The sequence below is a fragment of the Sapajus apella genome, unplaced genomic scaffold, assembly GCF_009761245.1.
Source record: "Sapajus apella isolate SASKATOON/1434 unplaced genomic scaffold, GSC_monkey_1.0 scaffold83, whole genome shotgun sequence".
Classification (NCBI taxonomy): domain Eukaryota; kingdom Metazoa; phylum Chordata; class Mammalia; order Primates; family Cebidae; genus Sapajus; species Sapajus apella.
The window spans coordinates 6,184,167-6,208,835 of NW_022437023.1; the positions used below are offsets into that span (position 1 = coordinate 6,184,167).

Here is a 24,669-nt window from a genome sequence, read left to right on the forward strand (position 1 = left end):
TGATTTGCATTTCTCTGATGACCAGTGATGATGAGCATTTTTTCATATGTTTGTTGGCCTCATGTATGTCTTCTTTTGTAAAGTGTCTGTTCATATCCTTTGCCCACTTTTGAATGGGCTTGTTAGCTTTTTACTTGTAAATCTGTTTTAGTTATTTGTAAATTCTGGATATCAGCCCTTTGTCAGATGGGTAAACTGCAAAAATTTTTTCCCATTCTGTTGGTTGCCGATTCACTCTAATGACTGTTTCTTTTGCGTGCAGAAGCTGTGGTGTTTGATTAGGTCCCATTTGTCTATTTTGGCTTTTGTTGTCAATGCTTTTGGTGTTTTGGTCATGAAGCCCTTGCCTACACCTATGTCCTGGATGGTTTTGTCTAGATTTTCTTCTAGGGTTTTTATGGTGTTAGGTCTTATGTTTAAGTCTTTAATCCATCTGGAGTTAATTTTAGTGTAAGGTGTCAGGAAGGGGTCCAGTTTCTGCTTTCTGCACATGGCTAGCCAGCTTTCCCAACACCATTTATTGAACAGGGAATCCTTTCCCCGTTGCTTGTTTTTGTCTGGTTTGTCAAAGATCAGATGGCTGTAGATATGTTGTGTTGCCTCCGAGACCTCTGTTCTGTTCCATTGGTTTATATCTCTGTTTTGGTACCAGTACCATGTTGTTTTGACTACTGTAGCCCTGTAGTATAGTTTGAAGTCTGGTAGTGTGATGCCTCCCGCTTTGTTCTTTTTGCTTAGAATTGACTTGGCTATGCGGGCTCTCTTTCGGTTCCACATGAAGTTTAAGGTGGTTTTTTCCAGTTCTGCGAAGAAGGTCATTGGTAGCTTGATGGGGATAGCATTGAATCTGTAAATTACTTTGGGCAGTATGGCCATTTTCACCATATTGATTCTTCCTAACCATGAACATGGAATGTTTCTCCATCTGTTTGTGTCCTCTCTTATTTCGTTGAGCAGTGGCTTGTAGTTCTCCTTGAAGAGGTCCTTTACATTCCTTGTTAGTTGTATTCCTAGGTATTTTATTCTCTTTGTGGCAATTGTGAACGGAAGTTTGTTCTTGATTTGGCTCTCTTTAAGTCTGTTATTGGTGTATAGGAATGCATGTGATTTTTGCACATTGATTCTGTATCCTGAGACTTTGCTGAACTTGCTTATCAGTTTCAGGAGATTTGGGGCTGAGATGATGGGGTGTTCTAGATATACAATCATGTCGTCTGCAAATAGAGACAATTTGACTTCCTCCTTTCCTATTTGAATGCCCTTTATTTCTTTTTCTTGCCTGATTGCTCTGGCTAGAACTTCTAATACTATATTGAATAGCAGTGGTGAGAGAGGGCATCCTTGTCTGGTGCCACATTTCAAGGGGAATGCTTCCAGTTTTTGCCCATTCAGTATGATATTGGCTGTTGGTTTGTCATAAATAGCTTTTATTATTTTGAGATATGTTCTGTCAATACCTAGCTTATTGAGGGTTTTTAGCATAAAGGGCTGTCGAATTTTGTCAAAGGCCTTCTCTGCATCAGTTGAGATAATCATGTGGTTTTTGTCTTTGGTTCTGTTTATGTGGTGAATTACGTTTATAGACTTGCGTATGTTGAGCCAGCCTTGCATCCCCGGGATGAAGCCTAGTTGATCATGGTGGATAAGCTTTTTGATGTGCTGTTGCAATCGGCTTGTCAGTATTTTATTGAATATTTTTGCATCTATGTTCATCATGGATATTGTCCTGAAGTTTTCTTTTCTTGTTGAGTCTCTGCCGTGTTTTGGAATCAGGATGATGTTGGCCTCATAAAATGATTTGGGAAGAATTCCCTCTTTTTGTATTGTTTGGAATAGTTTCAGAAGGAATGGTACCAGCTCCTCTTTGTATGTCTGGTAGAATTTGGCTGTGAACCCGTCTGGACCTGGGCTTTTTTTGGGTGGTAAGCTCTTAATTGCTGCCTCAACTTCAGACCTTGTTATGGGTCTGTTCAGGGTTTTGGCTTCTTCCTGGTTTAGGCTTGGGAGGAGGCAAGTGTCCAGGAATTTATCCATTTCTTCCAGGTTTATTAGTTTATGTGCATAGAGTTGTTTGTAATAATCTCTGATGATGGTTTGAATTTCTGTGGAATCTGTGGTGATATCCCCTTTATCATCTTTTATTGCATCAATTTGGTTATTCTCTCTTTTCTTTTTTATTAATCTGGCTATTGGTCTGTCTATTTTGTTGATCTTTTCAAAAAACCAGCTCCAGGATTTATTGATTTTTTGAAGGGTTTTTTGTGTCTCTATTTCCCTCAGTTCTGCTCTGATCTTAGCTATTTCTTGTCTTCTGCTAGACTTTGAGGTTTTTTCATCTTGCTCCTCTAGCTCTTTCAGTTTTGACGATAGGGTGTCAATTTTTGATCTCTCCTTGCTTCTCATGTGGGCACTTATTGCTATATATTTTCCTCTAGAGACTGCTTTAAATGTGTCCCAGAGATTCTGGTATGTTGTGTCTTCATTCTCGTTGGTTTCGAAGAACATCTTTATTTCTGTCTTCATTTCATTGTTTATCCAGTCAACATTCAAGAGCAAGTTGTTCAGTTTCCATGAAGCTGTGCGGTTCTGGGTTAGTTTTTGAATTCTGAGTTCTAACTTGATTGTACTGTGGTCTGAGAGACTGTTTGTTATGATTTCCGTTCTTCTGCATTTGCTGAGGAGTGATTTACTCCCAATTATGTGGTCAATTTTAGAGTAGGTGTGATGTGGTGCTGAGAAGAATGTATACTCTGTGGATTTGGGGTGGAGCGTTCTGTAGATGTCTATTAGGTTTGCTTGGTCCAGGTCTGAGTTCAAGTCCTGGATATCCTTGTTAATTTTCTGTCTGGTTGATCTGTCTAATGTTGACAATGGGGTGTTAAAGTCTCCCACTATTATTGTGTGGGAGTCTAAGTCTCTTTGTAAGTCATTAAGAACTTGCCTTATGTATCTGGGTGCTCCTGTATTGGGTGCATATATATTTAGGATCGTTAACGCTTCTTGTTGCATTGATCCTTTTACCATTATGTAATGTCCCTCTTTGTCTCTTATGATCTTTGTTGCTTTAAAGTCTAATTTATCAGAGATGAGAATTGCAACTCCTGCTTTTTTTTGCTCTCCATTTGCTTGGTAAATCTTCCTCTATGCCTTTATTTTGAGCCTTTGTGTATCCTTGCATGTGAGATGGGTTTTCTGGATACAGCACACTGATGGGTTTTGGTTTTTTATCCAATGTACCACTCTGTGTCTTTTGATTGGGGCATTTAGTCCATTTACATTTAGGGTTAATATTGTTATGTGCAAATTTGATACTGCCATTTTGGTGCTAGCGGGTGTTTTGCCCTTTAGTTGAGCTGGTACTTGTTGTTCCTTTACATGTGTAGAGCCTCTTTCAGGAGCTCTCGTAGAACTGGCCTGGTGGTGACGAAATCTCTGAGTACTTGCATGTTCACAAAGGATTTTATTTTTCCTTCACTTATGAAGCTTAGTTTGGCTTGGCTGGGTAGGAGATTCTGGGTTGAAAGTTCTTTTCTTTAAGGATGTTGAATATTGGCCCCCACTCTCTTCTGGCTTGTAGGGTTTCTGCTGAGAGATCTGCTGTGAGTCTGATGGGCTTCCCTTTGGGGGTAACCCGACCCTTCTCTCTGGCTGCCCTTAGTATTTTCTCCTTCATTTCAGCCCTGGTGAAGCCGACGATTATGTGCCTTGGGGTTGCTCTTCTTGACGAATATCTTTGTGGTGTTCTCTGTATTTCCTGGACTTGAATGTTTGCCTGCCTTGCTAGGTTGGGGAAGTTTTCCTGGATAATATCCTGAAGAGTATTTTCCAGCTTGGATTCATTCTCTTCGTCGCATTCAGGTACACCTATCAAACGTAGATTAGGTCTTTTCACATAGTCCCACATTTCTTGGAGATTTTGTTCATTCCTTTTTACCCTTTTTTCTCCAGTCTTGCCTTCCCATTTTATTTCATTGAGTTGATCTTCAACCTCGGATATCCTTTCTTCTGCTTGGTCAATTCGGCTGTTGATACTTGTGCATGCTTCGCCAAGTTCTCATGTTGTGTTTTTCAGCTCCATCAATTCACTTATATTCCTTTCTATTTTGTCCATTCTCGTTAGCATTTCGTCAAATCTTTTTTCAAGGTTCTTAGTTTCTTTGCATTTGGTTAGAACATGTTCTTTAAGTTCACAGAACTTTCTTACTACCCACCTTCTGAAGTCTGATTCTGTCATTTCATCACACTCGTTCTCCCTCCAACCTTGTTCCCTTGCTGGTGAGGGAGTTGTGATCCCTTGTAGTAGGAGAGGTGTTCTGGTTTCGGGCGTTTTCATCCTTTTTGCGCTGGTTTCTTCCCATCTTTAAGGATTTATCCACCTGTCGACTTTGTAGTTGCTGGCTTTCAGATTGGGTCTCAAATCTTTCAGATTGACGTTCTGTTTGTTGATGATGAGGTTATTTCTGTTTCTTGGTTTTCCTTCTGACAGTCTGGCCCCTCTGCTGTAGGTCTGCTGAGGTTCACTCCAGGCCCTGCTTGCCTGGCGTTCACCTGCAGCAGCAGCTGAACAGTAAGGGTTGTTACCAGTTTTCTTCTTCTGCTATCTTTGTCCCAGAAGGGTACCTGCCTAGTGTCAATCTGATCTCTCCTTTCTGAGGTGTCTCTTTGGATATATAGGGGTCAGGGAGCTGCTTGAAGAGACGGTCTCTTCTTTATAGGAGCTCAAATGGTGAGCTGTGAGCTCTGTTGTTCATTCAGAGCTGCTGGGCAGGTACGTTTAGGTCTGCTGCAGCAGAACTCATAGACTGCTTTTTGTTCCCAGGTGCTCTGTCCCAGGGATTTAGGGCTTTATTTATGAGTTTCCGTTATGCTGCTGCCTTCTTTTTTTTTTTCCTTCAGACCTGCCCTGCCCAGCAAGGAGGCAGCCTAGTCACTGTAGGCCTGTAAAGGCTTTGCTGAGCTGCCGTGGGCTCCGCCCAGCTGCCGAGTGAACTTCCTTGCAGTCCTGTTTATATGGGTGTAGTTAGAGTTGCTTTGGCGATGGTAGCCCGCCTCTGTTAAGGCGGAGTCTCTCTGCTGTGGCGGGTTGCCTTGGCAACGGCAGGCTGCCTCAGGATTGGCCGACTACCTCTGTCGCGGTGGGCTGCCTCGGTAACGGTGGACGCCTCTCCCCCACAGAGCTGGACCGTCCCAGGTTCAGCTGCTCTTGCTGTGAAACTCTCAATCCAGAGTTTCTGGTTGCTGTTCTTTTGTGGGGGTGGGACCAGCCGAGCCTGATCGCCTGGCTCCCTGCCTCAGAGCCTTTTTTAAGTTTGTGTTCCAGTCGCCTGTTGAAGAGGCGCCGGGGTCTATTTGTTTTCCCCTGCGGCCACTCACTGCACTGGCTTAAACAGCAGCACTGAGGTTTGTGGTGCTGTTTTTTTTTTGCCCTGGAATCTACTGTCCTGGTTCCCTGCTCAGTCCCCTTTTTAAACAGACGAATGGGCGACTTCCCGTGGCTCCAATCGCCAGCCAAAAGGGCACCCGGACCGGTGTATTTTGTACGGAGAACCGCTGCTCCGGGGGTGCCGACAAAGCAGCCGGGCGGGGCAAAGCAGCGGCACCTGCCGGCACAGCCGTGCTGGCCGAAACAGCCACGCTGGTGACCTGTGGAGTTCCTCCGCCTGGGAATTTCCTAGTCTGTGGGCAGTAAAAATGCGGCATCCACTCACCCTCTGCGCTTTCACTGGGGGCTGCTATCCTGAGCTGTTCCTAAATGGCCATCTTGGATCGAACCCCAATTTCAGGGTCTTATATTCTCTATCTAAAAGACAAATGGGCCAGGTGTGGTGGCTCACACCTATAATCCCAGCAGTCTGGGAGGCCAAGGTGGGCAGGTCACTTGAAGCCAGGAGTATGAGACGAGCCTGGGCAACACAGTGAGACTTTGCCTCTGTGCCTCTACCAAAAACAAACAAAAAAGTAAGCTGAGTATGGTGGCACACACTTGTAGTCCAAGCTGCTCAGGAGGCTGAGGCAGGAAGATTGCCTAGAAGTTAACGGGCTTCAGAGAGCCCGTCTCTAAGAAAAGAATCTCATTTGCTCAAGAACAATACAAAGATCGAAAGATACACAAAAAACACTTCAATATATTATTATAAATGTGAGGTGATTAGGCAGACCTGGTTTGAATTATACTGGTAAGTAAACAAAATGAAAAAGATTTTTGCCTCGGCGGCCCTGCAGGCCGGTGGCTGCACCATGCTGGGTCCCGCGCTGCTGCGGGCGGCCTCCTGAGGAGCCGGGCGCCTCGGGGGAGCGCTGGGGCGAGCTGTCCACTGAGTGTGTCAGTGCGGGCACAGAGCAGCTCAGAAGATAAAAATAACAGTCCACTTTGTAAACCGTGATGGTGAAACATTAACAACCAAAGGAAAAGTTGGTGATTATCTCCTAGATGTTGTGGTTGAAAATAATCTAGATATTGATGGCTTTGGTGCATGTGAGGGAACCCTGGCTTGTTCAACTTGTCACCTCATCTTTGAAGATCACATATTTGAGAAGTTAGATGCAATCACTGATGAGGAGAATGACATGCTCGATCTGGCATATGGACTAACAGACAGATCATGGTTGGGCTGCCAAATCTGCTTGACAAAATCTATGGACAATATGACTGTTCGAGTGCCTGGAACAGTGGCTGATGCCAGACAATCCATTGATGTTAGCAAGACCTCCTGAACTAGAACAAATAGGAGTATTTTCATGGAATTTTACCTATTTTTATAATTATTATTTCTTAATATTATTAAATGAGAACATGGATGAGTGGACTTTGTATTATGACTAGCTTTACTATTTTAATTCACCTCATGTAACTACTGAATTTTGTAGTTCTTGAAAGTATGCAATTTTTATTTTGATTATATTACAAAAATGTCAATCAAGTATTAGAAAACAGTTAATATGATAAAAAAAAAACTGTCATTTTTTTCCTTATGTTTGTTTAGTGACTTTAGCAAAATGTTTTCATATAATCTCGTCTGTTTACCTAGAAGATAGGTTAAGAAAAAGATATTACTCTTGTTTGATGTGGGTGAAGGCAGAGATCTAACGGGCTATACCACTAATTACAAAATCTGTACTAGAACCTGTGTCTTATTACTATAAGTTATATGTTCAGACTGAAACTGGAGAAATTATGACCATCTTATTTATAGCAGTAGTTAAATATGATTGTATATGGACAAAAATATTTAATTGCTCAGTTAACTGCTTAACTTCAAAGATAGTTATTAACCTTATAAATAAATATTTCCAAATTTTGAAAAAAAAAGAAAAAGATTTTTAAAAACTACCTTAAAAAATCTAGAATATATACGAATATAGAAACTCAAACTCACTGTGTCAGCTCAAGTGTAGCTTTTCTGGAGAATGCCCAGGCTATTTTTTCATCTTTATCTTTAGGGATGTCATTTTTATCCTCGTAAGCCAAGAAATAGAGTGAAAACTTCATAGAAGGAAAATCACATTTTTGGATTAGCCTGCAATGAAAAAAAACCAAAAAAATCCTGAATCATTAACAACAGGAAAGGCTTACTCATACTAAAATCAACATAACTTAATATTCAAGTTTTACTAAAAAGAAGAACTATCTGTAGTGAGCCTATTTTAATGGGATAAGCAGGAGAAAAAAAAATCAGTGAAAAAATCTCATTTAAAAAATATATCTGTAAATGTTTGAAATAAAAAAACTAAAAACTGCTGTAATTCATAAATTCTTTAAATATAATAAAATTTAGCTGAAATTATGGTACTTGTTTATATATAGAAACAGCTATCTCCAAACGAGAATTTTGTTTACCTGTAGTGAAAAAATATAAAGGACCTTGTCATTTCATATACATACACACATACAAACACACTTATAAATATGTCACTCAGTTAAATAAACACATTTATTGAGTTCTTACTATGCTAAAACATCTAGGAAAGGAAGTTAAGGATAGGTGGTAAGAAAGCAGGAAGAAGGACAGACTAATATTATAGAAGACGTGAATGTCAATGGTAAGGTGGCTAACAGTATCAGAGACTACAGAAAGGTCAAACAGTATTAAGCCTGAGAAAAGGTCATGAGATATGGAAAGGTCCCGTGAGAGCAATGTCAGCAGCCTGGGGAAGCATAAGCTGGCCTGTGCTGCACTGGGGAGAGAGAACGGCAGGTGAGCATGTAAAACAGCAGCAAGCATGGTCGGTGACAGTGGGGAGATGGGCAAGGGAGCAGAGTGCAAGAAATATTCCAGAACAGAGAAGACTCAAGCTTCTCTGAGGGGAAAGAGACTGTGGAAAAGAAGAAACTGATATGAGAGAAAAAGTGAATGAATTATGAATTCTGAGGTTTTAAAAAGATAACCGAAGTAATTAACTTTGACTTTAAATGGTGTAGGATTATTCTGCAATGAGCAACGTGGAATGAGAATGCATATAATATGATTTTCTTTAGATTATTCAGGATTAAATGCTCAAAGATGACCTTGTTCATAATCAATAAGAGCAAATGGCTGAAGCATATAACAAATGGAAAGTTTCTAGAGTTCTGTTTCAAATCTTTTATTTCATCATCACTGCTATATAATATGTCTTGGCCCACTTAGATCCATGCACTGACTTATCACAAATAAGATTTACTCTAATAAACACCTCAAATACTCCAATCATGAAAAACAATCTCTGCATCTACTAAAGCAGACTACACAACCTTTATGGACCAATCGGATGGGACTGAAGGAAGCGGAACTGTTGCAACTGGCTATTCTCAGCTGTGCCTATCTTCCAGTTTACTGTCAACTTGTACCCTATTTGGGGACCTGAACACAAAGTCAGCATTACAGCGGATCAGACAATGAATGGAAAAAAAATCACAAGAAACTGAACAGCAGTTAACTCTGAGAGAAGAACCTGGGGAGGGAAGCCATCACTTTTCATTTTGTGTTTTCCTGAACTGGTCAAATTTTCTCAATATTGACATATATTACTTAAATCTTTCTCTCAATGTGAAGCAAGTTATCTAGGCACTAAATTTGAAGATTGTTTTATTATTCATGTATCTATATGATCAAAAACAAACAAAATGCTCATATAATTTAGGGAAACGAATCAACAATATAACATTATTTCTCAATATATCTCAATAAAGCTGGAGGAAAGAAAGGAAAACAAACAAATAAATATGCTTTAAGATTGTAAGATCAGTGGATATTAACTGTTCAGCAGAAGAAAACACAGCCTAGAAAAATGGAACAGATGGTCACTTTTTAAGTAAACTCATTCGTTTTCTGAGTAATAAGTCCTTATTATCCATAACTTTTCTGAAGTAAACAAGAGGCTAAAAGTGGCCAGAACATCGAAAGGGGTCTAAACATGTTAAGGATTTAGCTGGGAGCTCTCAGAGAGAAGGGAGATTGGAGAAAATCCAAGTATTTGTGTCTTGTTTTGCCCTTTGAGGCTGGCTGGGATAGACAAGAAAAATAACTTAAGGGATAAGCCCTGCCTCGTCAGGCCTCATCACAGGCTCCTGGCCAAAAGAACTTTTGCTAGTTCTGAAACAAACTTTAAGATGTGTCTGAAAACATTCTCTACATTTGCAAAGCTATATATTTAAACACTCAGGTGCCAATAAGTACTTTACTTACGTCATTCCAAGAACTCTAGTATAAAAATCCAGTGACTTCTTAGGATCCTTAACTCGTAGCATGGTCTGCTGCAATAGGAAATCCTAAAGAAAAATATTTAAACATCTTTAACTTTTACCCTGTATTACCAACATTAATTGTGCTTTCTGTAACAAGATACACAAACAGTCCACCATTACAACCCAGTTGTTAACCTACCGCCTGCAACTTGGTAAGGCTCTCTGCCAAGCGGTGTTTTCTGGTTGGAGGCCCCTGTGTGGGGCAAGTCCAAAGTGTCAGAAAGTTTCCACCCCAGGAGATCTTCAACCGATGGTGGATAAAAAACCTAGCATCCTTGTCCCTTGGTGGGACAATGTGGAGGCACGTACCACAAAGTCCCTCAGAGAATCTCCAGCAGGATTGAACCTCAGTTGCCCACAGTGGTAACCCACTTGTGTACACCTATTACCACCCTCTCTCCCCAACTCCACAGAGCTCTCTGTGACCACCTCTCGCATAAACTACTTGAAACCACACCTATCTCTCTAGTCTGCTTTGGAGCTACCCAAACTAAGACACTGATTTTACACATAAACAGTTTGTTCACTGTAATATTTGTCGAATGAAGGCATAAATGCCCTTTCAGAGCCATTTACTGGTAACCATGCAAATTAGCAAAGAGTTACTCACAAGATCCTAGACTCCTAAACAACTAAAAGGGTAAAAAGTTACTGTTGCTAACACCTTTGGGAAACTGTTCAACTAACTTATCAGGAAACAGAGGGCTTGACTGAGAAAAGGGTAGAAGGTATGTAAATTCATGGGGTTAAGGTTATCAATAGCATTAATAATCCTACTTAGGACTTAACTAGGTACAATAACTCTGTGAGGTATTACTATCGATAGATATTTGTACCCTATTTTACAGATGAGAAGCTGACACTGAGTGATTAACTGTCCAAGGCCTCTAAGTTTTGGTTTCCCTTTACGGTTGGTATGTACCTTTCAGATCATGAGTCTGTGAACCTCACTGGTGCTTCCTGATTTTTTTTCTGTTATACCCATGGCTTGACAAAACAGGCCTGAAAATTCTGACCACTTTGTTTGCAGCCACATGTCATCTTTCTCCTATATAACTTATATCATATAAAATACAAAATGTAATTCATTGAGCATCATTAGGAAATTACATTTTTCCCTTTTACTAAATTTTAAATAACTGAAATATATTCTTAAGCATTAAAATTCTCACTTAAAACTAGCCTAAAAACTATCTTATTAAAACTGATCTTAGTGAATATAATAATTAAATTCTTTATTCAAAGATTATCATCACATACCAGGCGGGTTACATGTTTCTAGAACATTTGGGCTGCTTTTCTCAGTCAGATGCTATAGTCCTAAAGATCTCAGTTTTATCAAGCAGCTGAGAAAGAGAAAAGTAACTCTGTATATCCAGGTGCTGGCCTGATACTCCCAGCTGGGCCTTGATTTTTTCCTGTTGAACATACAGAAAAGTCACTCTGTGGCTGCCATGAGGTGATACCAAATTTAAAAAAAAAAAAAAAAAAAATCTTAAAGCAGCAAGACCATGTCCACTTCACATTCTGGTCTAAGCATATATTAAAACAAGGCACTGTGAACACTACAAAAATAACAAACATCCTTTTTTTCCCAGCTAATATGAGTGGTAGCTGCTTCTCTATTGGTTACAATGTTTGCTTGAGGAAGCCATCTGCAGGGCAAAGTCTTATGTACGATCTTTCGGGCCTGACCACACACAATCACACAAACTTTAGCTGGCAGGCCTCATGGGGGGCAGCTGTCCTCCCAGCACTGGTGCTCAGCCAGTGCACTGCAGTCTCTGCAGGGAGGTGCAAGCAAGGACTAAATTCTAAAGGTGTCCCTCCTTATTCTCTCAAACACTAACCTAGGTGCTGCTGTGAGAAACTCTGAGATGGAATTAAGGTCACTAATCAGAGGACCTTAAAATGGGATTAGCCTGGATTAGTGAGGTGGATTCAATGTAATCACACGAAACCTTAAAAGTAGAAGAGAGAGAGAGAGAGAGGGCAAAGAAAGTAGAAGAGGGGTGTGGCATACGGGGAAGTTGGACAGGTTCTGAGTGTGAGAAGGAGCCAACCTGCAGGTACTGGCTCTGAAACATATGGGCACATGTGCCAGGGGTTAAAGGCAGACGCCCCTCTGCTCCCGCCCCACCATACCCACCCACAGCTGACAGCCAGCAAGGAAACTGAGACCCCTATCCTACAACATCAAGAAACTGAATTCTGGGAACAATTTAAATGGATTTACATACAGATTCTTCTCCAGAGCCTCTAAGTAAGGAACTCAGTCCTGTCAATACCGTGGGACAGACCCATGTCGGACCTCAAACCTATGGAATTAAGAGATAATGACTTTACCATTACTTCTGTCCAGGCCATACAGGCTATACTCAAATGCATATATCTTGGGCAAAGAATTTACTTTTTGGTATAGATGCCATGCCAAGTACATGCCAAAGTTGGACAACCCTAGCTATTCTATCCCACAGTCTATCATATCCTTACCTTACAATCTTTCTGGAAAGCAACTGGAATCTCAAGAGTATTCAAGAATTCATATTCTTTGACCAAGATGTTCTCTTTCTAAAATTCTAAGGAAATAATTACTCTGATAAAGATTTATGTACAAAGGCATCCATCACAACACTTACACAGCAACTATGTGCCAGATGCTGTTCTAAGAGAGTTACAAAAACTAATTCATGTCATCTTCACGACAACCCCATGAGATGCATATTATTATCTATCATCCCCGTTTTACAGCTGAGAAAGTAAGTGGCAGAGAAAAAATTCCAGCCCAAGCAATCTGATTCCAAAGTCTTTGCTTTTAACCACTAGTTTCCTCTAACAACAAAGGAATTGTTAGATAGTATGACACAGGCATAATAGAATATTATGAAAAACATTTAAAATGCTGCTTAGAGGTATATTAAATGGCATGGAGATATATACAGATGGTATATTAAATCTAATGGCATGGGAATTTACACAACAGTATACTGAATTTTTAAAAACAATACATATATACACATATGCATATGAAACTACCACTTACTATGCTATTGAGATTAATTATATCTTAAAATTAATGTTACAGCCTTTATTATTAAGAGCTATGTACTATATCTGCTTTAATACATACACATAAAAGAATATTAAAATTAACTTTAAAAAGTCTATACATGGCCAAAAAAGTAAGATATAGTCAATGTTAGTGAATTTATCTATAAAATAGAGGCTTACAAATCTTTTGCCACAAATTGTTATATGGATGATATAAAAACAAGTAGGGCTTTTTTAAAAAAAAAATGATCAAGTTATTCTATGCTCAGATAACAGAGTTTTATTTTTATCACCAAAAGATTCTGTTAACTCCCTGTACCGCTTATAAACACTTGCATGATCTTGAGAAAATGTTCCTGTTTTAAAAAATTCCTAAAAATTATTGCTGTGTATTATGGTTCTAAAATATTGTTTAAAATACATGTATCTCCTGTTTTAAAAAGTAAGACTTGTCTCACCTGACAATCCTTAACTTTGTGTTTCCCTTATCATGCTCTAAATTTAGAACAATAAAAATAAGACATCTTTTATGCCTAAACTATCTTTGGTTTTACTGGGATGGATACTAGGTGACGAAGATTTGCTCCTGTGTCTTATCAAAAAGTGGGACAATAGAAACAATAAGGGATTTTTGGGGGGTGGGGTGGGGGAAGTGTCATTCTCCAAATTTAATTAACAAAACTACTGTGAGAAAACTTTAAAGGTACAATCAAGGATGTTTCTAGTGCCTGTCCAACATGCCTATGATACAATCCTTATAAAACTGTAAAAATGAAGCAGGGATGTGAACCAAAGGATAAAGGCCCCTTTAAGCACCAGTAAATGGATTTTTTTGGTATAAGGAATGAGAATTGGGTAGAGCTTCATTTTTAACCTAAGGATGTCCAATTGTGTCAGCACCATTTGTTGAGGTTACACTTCCTCCAGTGAACTGCTTTTTCATCTTTGTCAAAAAGCTGTTGGGCATACTAGTGTAGGTGTATTTTGGGGTTCTCTATTCTGTTTCAATGTTCTATGTGTCTCTCTCTCTGCCAGTACCACAGATTAGTGATTACTGTAGCTATGTAAGTCTTAAAATCAGGTAGACAAATTCTTCCCATTTTATTCTTTTCCAAAACTGTTATTCTAGTTTTTTTGTTGTTGTCGTTTGTTTTTGCCTCTCAATCTTTAACCTTGTCACTATCTAAAAAAAAGTTTGATAAGGAGTGTGTTAAATATGTATATTGATTTGGGGAGAAACGACATCTTTACTATGCTGAGTCTTCCAATCATGTACATAACAGATCTCTCCATTTACTTAGATTTATGCCTTCTTGCATCGCCATTGCTGTTTTCAGTATATGTTTATTAGATTTACATCTAAGTATTTCATTTTATCGGGCAATTGTAGATGGTACTGTATTCTTTAATTTTTGGTGACTGTGTGTTCTTTGCTAGTAAATAGAAATGTGATTGATTTCTGTGACTGTATTTTATACCCTGCAACCTTGCTGAACTCACTTATGAATTCTGGGAGCTTCCTGTAAATTACTTTTTAATCCCTATGTAGACAGTCATGTCATCTTCAAATAAGGACAGTTTGATTTCTTCCTTTCCAACCCATATGTCTCTTATTTCCTTTTCTTGCCTTACTGCACTGGCTAGAACTTTCAACACTTTGTCAAATAAGAGTGATAACGGCAGACATCCTTGTCTTATTACCAAAATTAGGGAGAAAGCATCACCATTGAGCGTAATATTAGCTCTAACTTTTTAAGAGAAGCATTCATCAAGTTAAAGAAAGGCCCTTCTATTCCTATTTTTTCTGAACTTAAAAAAATAATGAATGAGCCTTGAATTTTGTCAAGTCTTTTCTGTACCAACTAATATGATCATGTGATTCTTCTTTACCCTCTTAATAGAGTGGATTATACGTACTGATTTCTGTATACTGAACCAGCCTAGCATCCTAGATATAAACCCCACTTGGTCAAGATGTAGAATTATTTCTACACATATTGTTGAATTCTGTTTATTAATATTTTGTCAAGGGTTTTACATTTATATTCATTAGAGATATTGGTATGTAGTTTTCTTTTCTTGGCCAGGTGTGGTGGTTCACACCTGTAATCCCTGCATTTTGGGAGGCCAAGGTGGGAGGATTATCTGAGGTCGGGAGTTTGAGAACAGCCCGGCCAACATAATAAAACCCCGTCTCTATTAAAAATACAAAAAACGTAGCTTGGTGTGGTGACCTGTGCCTGTAATCCCAGCTACTCAGGAGGCTGAGGCAGGAGAATCGCTTGTACCCAGGAGGCGGAGGTTGCAGTGAGCTGCGATTGTGCCACTGCACTCCAGTCTGGGCAACAAGAGCAAAAAGTCCATCTCAAAAAAAGAAGGAAAGAAAAAAGGTATAAGACACATCATATTAGTTCATATTGGGTGAGCTGTGGTAGTTTTTCAATGAATTGGTCCGATTCAGGTTAAGTTGTCAAATTTATGTATACAAAGTTATTTTTAATATTTCTTATGTCAGAAAGTTCTGTGGTATATCCCCTGATTCATTCCTGATATTGGTAGTTTGTGTCTTCTTTTGTTCATTGTCAGTCTTGCTACAGGTTTGTCAGTTCTACTGGTCTTTTCAAAGAACCAGCTCTGTTTCACTGATTTTGTTTTTAATTTCATTAATTTTTGCTCTTTATTTCCTTCCTTTGGGTTTATTTTGCTCTTCTTTTCCTAGTTTCTTAGGAGGAAGCTTAAGTTATTAATTTGAGACCTTTATTCTTTTATAATGTATGCAGTCAGTGCTATAAATTTCCCCCTTTGCACTGTTAGCTAAGATCCCTTTTTCATTTTCGTTCAGCTCAAAACATTTAAAAAATTTCCCAAGACTTCCTTTTTGATCCACGGATTATGTATTTAGAAGTGTGCTATTTAGTTTCCCAGTGCTTAAAGATTTTCCTGTTAGGTTTCTGCTACTGATTTCTAGTTTGATTCCATTGTGGCTAAAGAATACATGATTCAATTCTTTTAAATTTGCTGAAGTTGGCTTTAGGACCCAGGTCATGGTCTACTTTGGTATATGTTGTATGGACACTTGAAAAAAAAAAGGGGAATTCTGTTGTTGTTGCTGGGTGGAACATTCTATAAATACCAATTAAATCTTATTTGTTGATGGTGTTGTTGAGTTCTTCTGTTTCCTTGTTAATTTTCTGTCTAGTTCTATCAGTTGTTGAAAGAGGAGTGTTGGTTGGGCATTGTGGCTCATGCTGCAATCCCAGGACTTTGGGAGGTTGAGGTGGGTGGACTGCTTGAGCCTAGGAGTTCAAGACCACCCTGGGCAATATAGTGAGACTCCATTTCTACAAAAAATACAAAAATTAGCTGGGCGTGGTGGTGCACACATGTAGTTCCAGCTCTTTAGGAGGCTAAGGTAGGAGGGGCCCTTGAACCTGGGAAGCAGAGGTTGTAGTGAGCCGAATGCACCACTGCACTTTAGCCTGGGTGACAGGAGTGACACCCTGTCTCAAAAAAAGAAAGAGTAGTGTTGAAATCTCCAACTATAATTTTAGATTTTTCTGTTTCTCCTTTCCATTATATCAGTTTTGCTTCAAGTGTTTCATAGCTCTGTTGTTTAGTAACATACATTTATGATTGCTGTCTTCTTGGTAAATCACAACTCTTTTAACACTATATAATGTACTTCTTATCTCCGGTAATTTTCTTTGCTCAAAGTCTACTTTATGTGATATCAAGATAGCCACTCCTGCTTTCTTTTGATGAATATCTTAATGACTTACCTTTTCTATCCTTTCATTTTTAACTTGTCTCTATCATATTGGAAGTGAGTTTCATGTAGACAGCGTACAGCTGTTTTTTAATCCACTCTATCAATCATTGTCTCTTAATTAACGTATTTATATCTACTGTAATTACTGCAATGTTAGGGCTTAAGTTGGCCATTTTATTCATGTTTGTTTTCTGTTCTTTCTTTTTAAATGTTTTCTTTCTTTTTTTTTTTTGCCTTTCTCTGGGTCACTGGAACATTTCTAAAATTCAATTTTGATTTAACTATAGTATTTTTGTATGTATCTCTTTGCTCTTTTTAGTGGTGGCTCTAGGTGTTACTATGTATGTATATACGTATGGTGTATATATACATATACACATATACATACGATATGTATATACACACAAATATAAGCTATCACAGTCATTTGGTGACATCATTTTATTAATTTGAACAAGGTACGGAAACCTCACATCTCTTTACATCCATGTACCCTCTCCCACTTACAATTGTCTTAAATATTTCCATTGCTGGGTTGGGGTGGAATTTTAGGTTCCTCATGTGTCTCCACTGATATGTCAAGAGGAGAAAGCCTGGCAGGATCGAAGTCCTGGCTCCTTACTCAGTCTTCCCCAGCATCACTTTAGCAAGGGAAGACTGGGCAGCTCATTACATTTTGTTGGGTAAAAATCTAGGCTCCCCACTCAGCTTTTGCTGGCATGGGTGAGACTGAGGCCACAGTTTTTTCTGTGGTGTATAGTTGGAGTAGAGCAGTTATTGTCTAAAAGTTTTCTGTCTTGCCAGGAAATACTGCCCATTTCCAGGTCCTGTGGCTAGAGAGCAGGTTTTAATTAGGCTTTTTTTGGTCTGTGTCCATTGGCATTTCCAGGTTGCTAGCTTCTTCAGCTTCTTCATTATTTTTTTAAGTTCAGAAAAAATAGGAATAGTATGAGGCCAAAAGAAAACTTAGGAAACTTATCATCATGTTGTTCCTAGGGTCTCAAGGTCACTAGCAAGTCTACCTTCTTCTCACTACCTTTCAGAGTCTTCCAATGTTTGTCTTATATATCATGTCCAGAGTTTTTAGTTACACTTAGCAGGAGGAATAAGGAAAAGTATGTCTATTTCATTTTGCCAGAAGCAGAGTCTCTAAATGAATTTTATACAATTGCCTTCCACAATGGGATATGAGTGTGTTTGGTTACTATATGTCTATTTTCAGGATGAATAAAAACTGGTCAAAAAGCCACAACAATGATAAAAAACGTTTGACATTGTGTTTTCTACCTAGGAAATCTCAAGTTCTCTTCTAGTGATGAAGATTCTTATTTCTCTAGAAGTATTACTAAAGACCTTTGTAAGAGGTTACATCTTACTCAAAGTTAAAAACTTCATTGCTTCGTATCTTAGTCCATTTATGCTGCTGTAACTAAATTCCATAAACTGGGGGCTTACAAACAACAAACATTTATTTCTCACAGGTTTGAAGGCTGGGAAGTCCAAGATCAAGGCACTTGCAGATTTAGTGTCTGTCATCATAGATGGTATCTTTGCACTGTGACCTCACATGGCAGAAGGGCTTGATCATTCTTTACAGTCTCTTTTCTAGGGTACTAATCCTAATCATGAAGCCTTTGTCCTCATGTTCTACCTAATCACATTCAAAAAGGGATTTTTAATACCATTGCCTCAGGGATTAGGATTTCAACATATGAATTCTAAGGGGACACAAACATCAGACCATAGCACCTCCATTACCTTCAGTCTTCAGAAAGGAGAAGTTCCACACTTGCATTAGCCACATTTTCAGAAATTAAAAAATTTCTCTGGTTTAAAAAGTGTGTTTGGCCTTAATAAGACTGACCCAATTCCCTTTAGAGACCATCTACTTTGTCTCTCAAAGAACTTTTAAAGGTGTTACACTGTCCCCAACAGAAAGTCTTCTTAAGGCTCAATTAAACATCCAGACGTATAAGACAACCATAGCCATAGGCCATACATGCTGCCAGTTTACTCAAAAGGGTATCAATTAGGAAAACGTAGACTGCCAACAAAGAAGTATCAGGTGTTCCTCTTCAGTGGGACTCCTTACAGGAGTCTACGCAGATCAGATATAGGGAAAAGATTCACACTGGGTATGAACGAAAATCACCCTGAGGCAGAAGAAGGCTCCAGGTACTACAGGAGCCAATATCTCTAGTAGCAACTCCACAGGCACAGCTTCCAGAATCTCCATAAGGGACACTTATAAGAGTCACTACAGGCTGGGTGTAGTGGCTCAGGCCTATAATCCCAATACTTTGGGAGGCCAAGGCAGGCGGATCATGAGGTCAAGAGATCAAGACCATCCTGGCCAACATGGTAAAACCCCATCTCTAATAAAACAAAAATTAGCTGGGCATGGTGGTGTGCACCTGTAGTGCCAGCTACTTGGGAGACTGAGGCAGGAGAATCACTTGAACCCGGGAAGCAGAGGTTGCAGTGAGCCGAGATCAAGCCACTGCACCACTCTAGCCTATCGACAGAGCAAGACTCTGTCTCAAAAAAAAAAAAAAAAAAAAAAAAAAAGTCACTACATGCAAGGAAGTCCAAAGCTATGGCTTCCTGTCAGGTATTGACAATTCTCCCTGTCAAGTATTGACAACTCTCCCTCTCCAGATGCAATTTACCAACTGGGTTATTTTTACCATAAGCAATTAACGCATTTTTTCATTGTTTTTTGGAAAACTAGGGAGTTAACAAAAAGTCACATTTTCATAAAAGTGGAAAGAGTTAACTCTTTATTACTAGGTGTCATCTCCCACAAAACAAAAATGAACAAAATTGTTCTCCAGACTTTTAAAAGTGAGCTTTTCAACTGCTTTCAGTATACCTTGAGGAAAGCAAGAAGTCCTCACTACTTCCTGCCTAGACTAGTATCTCTTTGCTTTTCATAGGCTTATCTACATGCAATTCTGAGTGATCTTTCTATAAAGAAAACCCTGTCACGTCTTTTCTGGGTTAAAAATCAATACCTCAGTGGTTCCTTAATATGTTTGAGAGACAGTCCCAAAAGCAGGCACATATGTAGCTGTATACTTCTCTAACACCAACGGTTATCACTGCTCCCCTCAACTGGTCATCTCAAACATTTTCCATTTCATACCCTTATCATTTAAATAGAAATCATTACAGGGTGAGAAAAACAAATGAATATAATGGGAGTTCTCATTTTTTCTTTGAGTACCCCAATGATTGTTTTGCTCACCCTTCTCTCAAGTCCCCCTGCTTATAACTTCATTCACTGTTACCTGTAAGTCCCTGCCTCAGTTCTCTGATGTCACTATGTCTTTATATATATTATGATTCTCTATGTCTACATAGAATAGTGCCTAGGATAGTCAGCCATTTATCTAGCCACTGTCCTTCCTCCTTTCCATTCCCTATTCTGCCTTCTGCATTCAATTCTACCAGCTACCTCAATGGGACAGGGGCCGCATCATTCATACATATATATACATATATATGGAATGATGTGAAAGCAGACATTGGTAGTGGTGGTAGAAATAATGGCAACACTGAGGACATTGTCTACTGTATCAGTGGACACAGATACAGATAGTAAAAAATAAAAGATCTCCAGGAGATCACCATTTGGAAGGAGAATCTGACCTTTTGAAGAAAGTTATCCAAGAAAGATTGCTAAAATGTGGTATAGCCATACATTCTTTGGACTTAATGAAGATGCAAATGATCGAAAACCAAGTTGACTCTGTGCCACTGCTACTCTCTTCTTTACAAACGAGACCCTCATCACTTAACTCACCTTCTGGAAGAGCTTTTTAAATGGCCTAATCACCTCCAGACTTGGATCCCTCCAATCTACTATATAGAATGCTTCAAAATCCTGACTCATTCCCTAGTATCTATAGAAAATCTAACTTCCTTAGATGTGATACCCAAAGCTGTCTCCACGATCTGGCCCCAACCTACCATTTTAGCCTTTCCCACCACTGCCTAGATAACCTGAACTGCAACCAATAACATAATAACTGCAACCATAACACCAACAACCCTCCAGGACCTGCCCTGCATTGCAATTCTGCCATCCTAAAACCACATTTTTGCTGAAATACAACCTTGAATTGTCTGTATCGCTCTTCATAGTTTAGAGAACATAATACATGTCATTTTTATCCTCCTAGCTGCTGTCTAAGATATCTTTATGCTCCTTCTACAAACTCAGGCCAACTGCCCTGCCAAGGTCACTGCAGCCAATGACAGAAGTGGGGATTCAAATGCAGGTCTTCAGACTCCAAATACCCTGTGCATACACCATACCATTGATGCTACCTTTAAAAACCTCTACCTCTTCTGTGCTCCCAGGGCGATTTCTAATTTCAATAGCACCCTAATCTTAGGTCCATTGTGTATTTGAATTGATATAAGTAGGTGAAGGGAGGGGACCTCATCTTGCTTATCCCAGTATCCCCCAAGTACTTACCATCTTCTTTACATACAGTGTAACTCTATCAAGTCATCAAACTGAATTGAATTCATTTAGGGCTTTTTTAAAAAAATTCAGAGTCTCATTTTGTTGCCCAGGCTGGAGTGCAGTGGCATGATCTTGGCTCCCTGCAACCTCTGCCTCCCAGGTTCAAGTGATTCTCCTGCCTCAGCCTCCAGAGTAGCTGGGATTACAGGCGCCCACTGCTACACCCAGCTAATTTTTGTATTTTCAGTAAAGACAGAGTTTTGCCATGTTGGCCAGGCTGGTTTTGAATTCATGACCTCAGGTGACCCATACACCTTGGCCTCCAAAAGTGCTGGGATTACAGGCGTGAGCCACAACACCCAGCCTTTATTGAGGTTTTTTATTTTCCTTCATGGGAAACTCCAAAATTACTGCTGGAGTCAGCACCCCTGAAGCAGAACAGGGTGGAGGCTGAAGTGTGGGCTCCTCCCTGGGCGAATCACTCAGCACCTCTATGCGCCTGAGTGTGCTTATTTGTAATATGGAGATCATAATTATGCTTTCTTCATAGGGTTGTTAGGATTGAACAATGTACTTAAAACACCAAGCCAGGGCCTGCCACACTCAATAGATACCAGCTATTATTACGTATTCCATTTTATGTCTCCACGTGGTATTTCCGTGGCCAAAAATTACTGATCTCAAAAATTACTCCAAATCCTCAAGAGAAATTTAGATACTATAGAATGTAAATTAAGATGCAAGGACATTTCCTTACTATATTTTACAAAAATCTCCCAGGAATCTTTCTAGTTTATTTGAAATAACCTATTACATAAAATCCCCAGGTATCTAAGACATTATTTTACATTGAGTGACTCAATTACATTATATGAAATAACCAGGTATTAATATTAAGGTATATACAAGTCAGATGAGTGTGACAGGGAATTTTTTTACCTTCCCCCCTTAATTTTGCAATGACTAACATTTTTCCTAAGCCAAGTACCAGGTGCTAGTCAAGTTTTAGCAATGAGAGGTGTCTGGCTTGTCTGACTCTTTGCCCTGAAGGTAAAGAACAAGCAGGGGCCCAAGTCATGGACCACTTATCTACCTAGGCCTTTTAGAGGTCTGCAGGGAGCACACATTCAATCTTCAAAGAATTTACAAATGATGCTGTCAAATGAATAAATACAAAGGCATTTACAGACACTGATTTCACTGGAATAAACAGCGGTTACTGTGTCTGATCTTAATGCATCCGAGACATGACACCTGAGCGACTTACTGTTACTCAGTAAAGACATGTTCCGTAAGTGAAAGCCTTCATATGCAAACAGGTCATTTCTCTTACTGGGCTATTATTGTAAGAGGGTAAGAGAAGGAATTTCTAAGATTCCTTTCAGATCCAGACTCTATGATTCTGTACGCTTCCCTGGGCCCCACGAAGCCAAGGAAGGCAAGGGCGGCTGTGAGCAACAGCAAAGGCCAGGCAAGCACATGTGAAATTCTGGGCGCGGTTAAACTTAGATCAAATCAGTTTGCAGAAGTTAAGACTGGAGTCAGGGTGGTAAGGAAAAACGAGGCTAGGCAGGGCTGACACAGGACAGGGACCTTTGAACCTCTTTCTGGGAGTTTTGAAACCGCTGTTGTGGGCCTTGGCGATTGATTTAGGAAATCTGACCCTGGGTTGGCCTGGCGTCGCAATGTAAGTTAATTCAAAACAGGGTCGCAGTCTTTGAAACTGGCTGAAGCAACGGATCCCCTCCACACTTCGCGGGCCCCACGGATCCCCCCATCGAACACCATTATCCCTCTTCCCAGCACACTCCCGTCCGCCCGAGGCCGGCGGACCTGCAGCGGCGGCGGCATGGAGGTGGATAGAATGCGGCCCGGTCCCGGCCCGGCGGAGCTCGGGGAGCCGTTCCCTTCCGTCCTGTGCCCACCTTGGTACTGGGGTCCGCGTCGGAGCAGCAACTGAGGGCGGCCTCGTCAGTGAGGCCGCCGGACGCGGGCTGCGGTTCTGCCATGGCTGCTCTGGAGTATCACAAACGACCCGACCCAAAGAACGGAGCAGCGACCCACACTCCGCCCCGGCCCTGTGCCGCCTTAACTAGGGACCGCGCGTCGGCGCCTCGGGGCGGGCGACCGCTGACTTCTAGCCAATCGCTGAGCGGAGAGCAAGTTGACTCTCTGCTGATTGGGTTCCAGTGAGTCAGCGCCTCCACCCACAGGACTATGTCTCAGACTACAACTCCCAAGGAGCCTTGCCCTTAAAAAGGCAAACTCGTTAAACAAACAAACAAATGCAGGCTGGGAAGAGTGGTTTTTCTGTTTCTTGATGACCTAATTTTATTTGTTTAACTAAAGTTTGGTAACCATTCATAGCTCAGGGCTGCAGTTTGGTAGAAAATTAGAATCTGACGGAAAGTGAGAACTGTGAGTTGTTCTTTTAAAATTGTAAGGATTCAGAGGCTTCTCAGTTTAAGCAGCACAGAGTAATTAAAACAATTGAGTCAAAAACATATATGTTCAAGTCTTGGTTCCGCTATGTGTTAGCGCTAGAAGCTTGCAATAATTACTGACCCTCTCTGAGCTTCCTAACAGGATTTAGTGAGAACTAAATTAGTTTTCTTTTTCTTCCTTTTTTTTTCTTTTTTTAAAGACAGTGTCTGGCTCTGTCACCCAGACTAGAGTGCAGTAGTGTGATTTCAGCTTACTGAAGTCACTGCAGCCTCGACTTCCTGGGTTCAAGCAATCCTCCTGCCTCACTCTCCTAATTAGCTGGGAATACAGGCTGCAAAACCACGCCCAGTTATTTTTTGTATTTTTTGTAGAGATGGGGTTTTCACTATGCTGCCCAGGCTGCTAACTCCTGGGCTCAAGTGATCCTCCCACCTTAGCCTCCCAAAGTTCTAGGATTACAGGTGTAGCCACTGGGCCCAGCCTAAACGAGATATAAGTCATGGTTTGCCTACTTAGGTTCCAAATGTCCATGACTTGCAATACTTTTTACATTAACATATTTTGTGTTCACTGGAAGGCTTAGTCATCACTGTGTCTTCAATGACTGGCTCATAGTAGATGCTCATTAAATAATTCCTGTTGTTAAAAGAATAAATGAGAATGACTAGTGCTCACCTAACCAAAATGAGGTTGGGCAGGGAATTGTATGGCACTAACCACCTGGCCACTGTCAAGATGTCTGTGTCTCTCATCTCAGCTTTTTTCTGCATCTCAGCTTCATTTTGTCAGACACGAACTCCATGAGACTAGAAATTTGGCAGCTATCCTCTCACTAGGAGAGGGAGTAAACTCTCCCTCTGGATTTTATCCAGTCAGCCTGGATTTTATAAAATTGGAAAACCCAGGAAGGAGCTGTGATTGGCCTGGCCTAAGACCTGTGCTTACTCCTGTGATTGGAGTACTGTGATTGGAAACCTGGATTAGAACCACTTGGTTGGAGTTTGGGGAAATCCGTTCCCCCAAAGAAGAGGAATTATGTTTTTATAAGAAGGGAGGATTGCTGGGCAAACTGAACCATAGTTGTCCACTGCAAAAGGATGGGCAGGATAAGGATTTCAGCAGAAATGTTGTGCATACCTCAAACTTATTGAGGGTATTTCATCAAAACAGTCTATTAGAACTACAGAACTTCTATATGGACCTAGA

At 40.2% G+C, this 24,669-nt stretch overlaps 1 protein-coding gene and 1 pseudogene across 2 annotated transcripts in view; one reads left to right on the forward strand and one right to left on the reverse strand.

Annotated features, from left to right (window-relative positions):
• The window catches only part of GLO1 (glyoxalase I), a 31,919-nt gene extending 8,774 nt beyond the window's left edge, over positions 1-23,145 (reverse strand). Inside the window, exons 1-3 of the mRNA XM_032253616.1 lie at positions 22,944-23,145; positions 9,666-9,748; positions 7,377-7,517 (exon numbers count right to left, since the gene is read on the reverse strand). Coding sequence (XP_032109507.1) covers positions 7,377-7,517; positions 9,666-9,748; positions 22,944-23,027 — 308 coding nt within the window. The 5' untranslated portion in view covers positions 23,028-23,145. The remainder of the gene's footprint in view (positions 1-7,376; positions 7,518-9,665; positions 9,749-22,943) is intronic.
• On the forward strand, positions 6,180-7,040 carry LOC116533723 (annotated as a pseudogene). The gene has a single exon (XR_004261411.1). The product of XR_004261411.1 is annotated as an adrenodoxin-like (transcript).
• Positions 23,146-24,669: the final 1,524 nt, after the last annotated feature.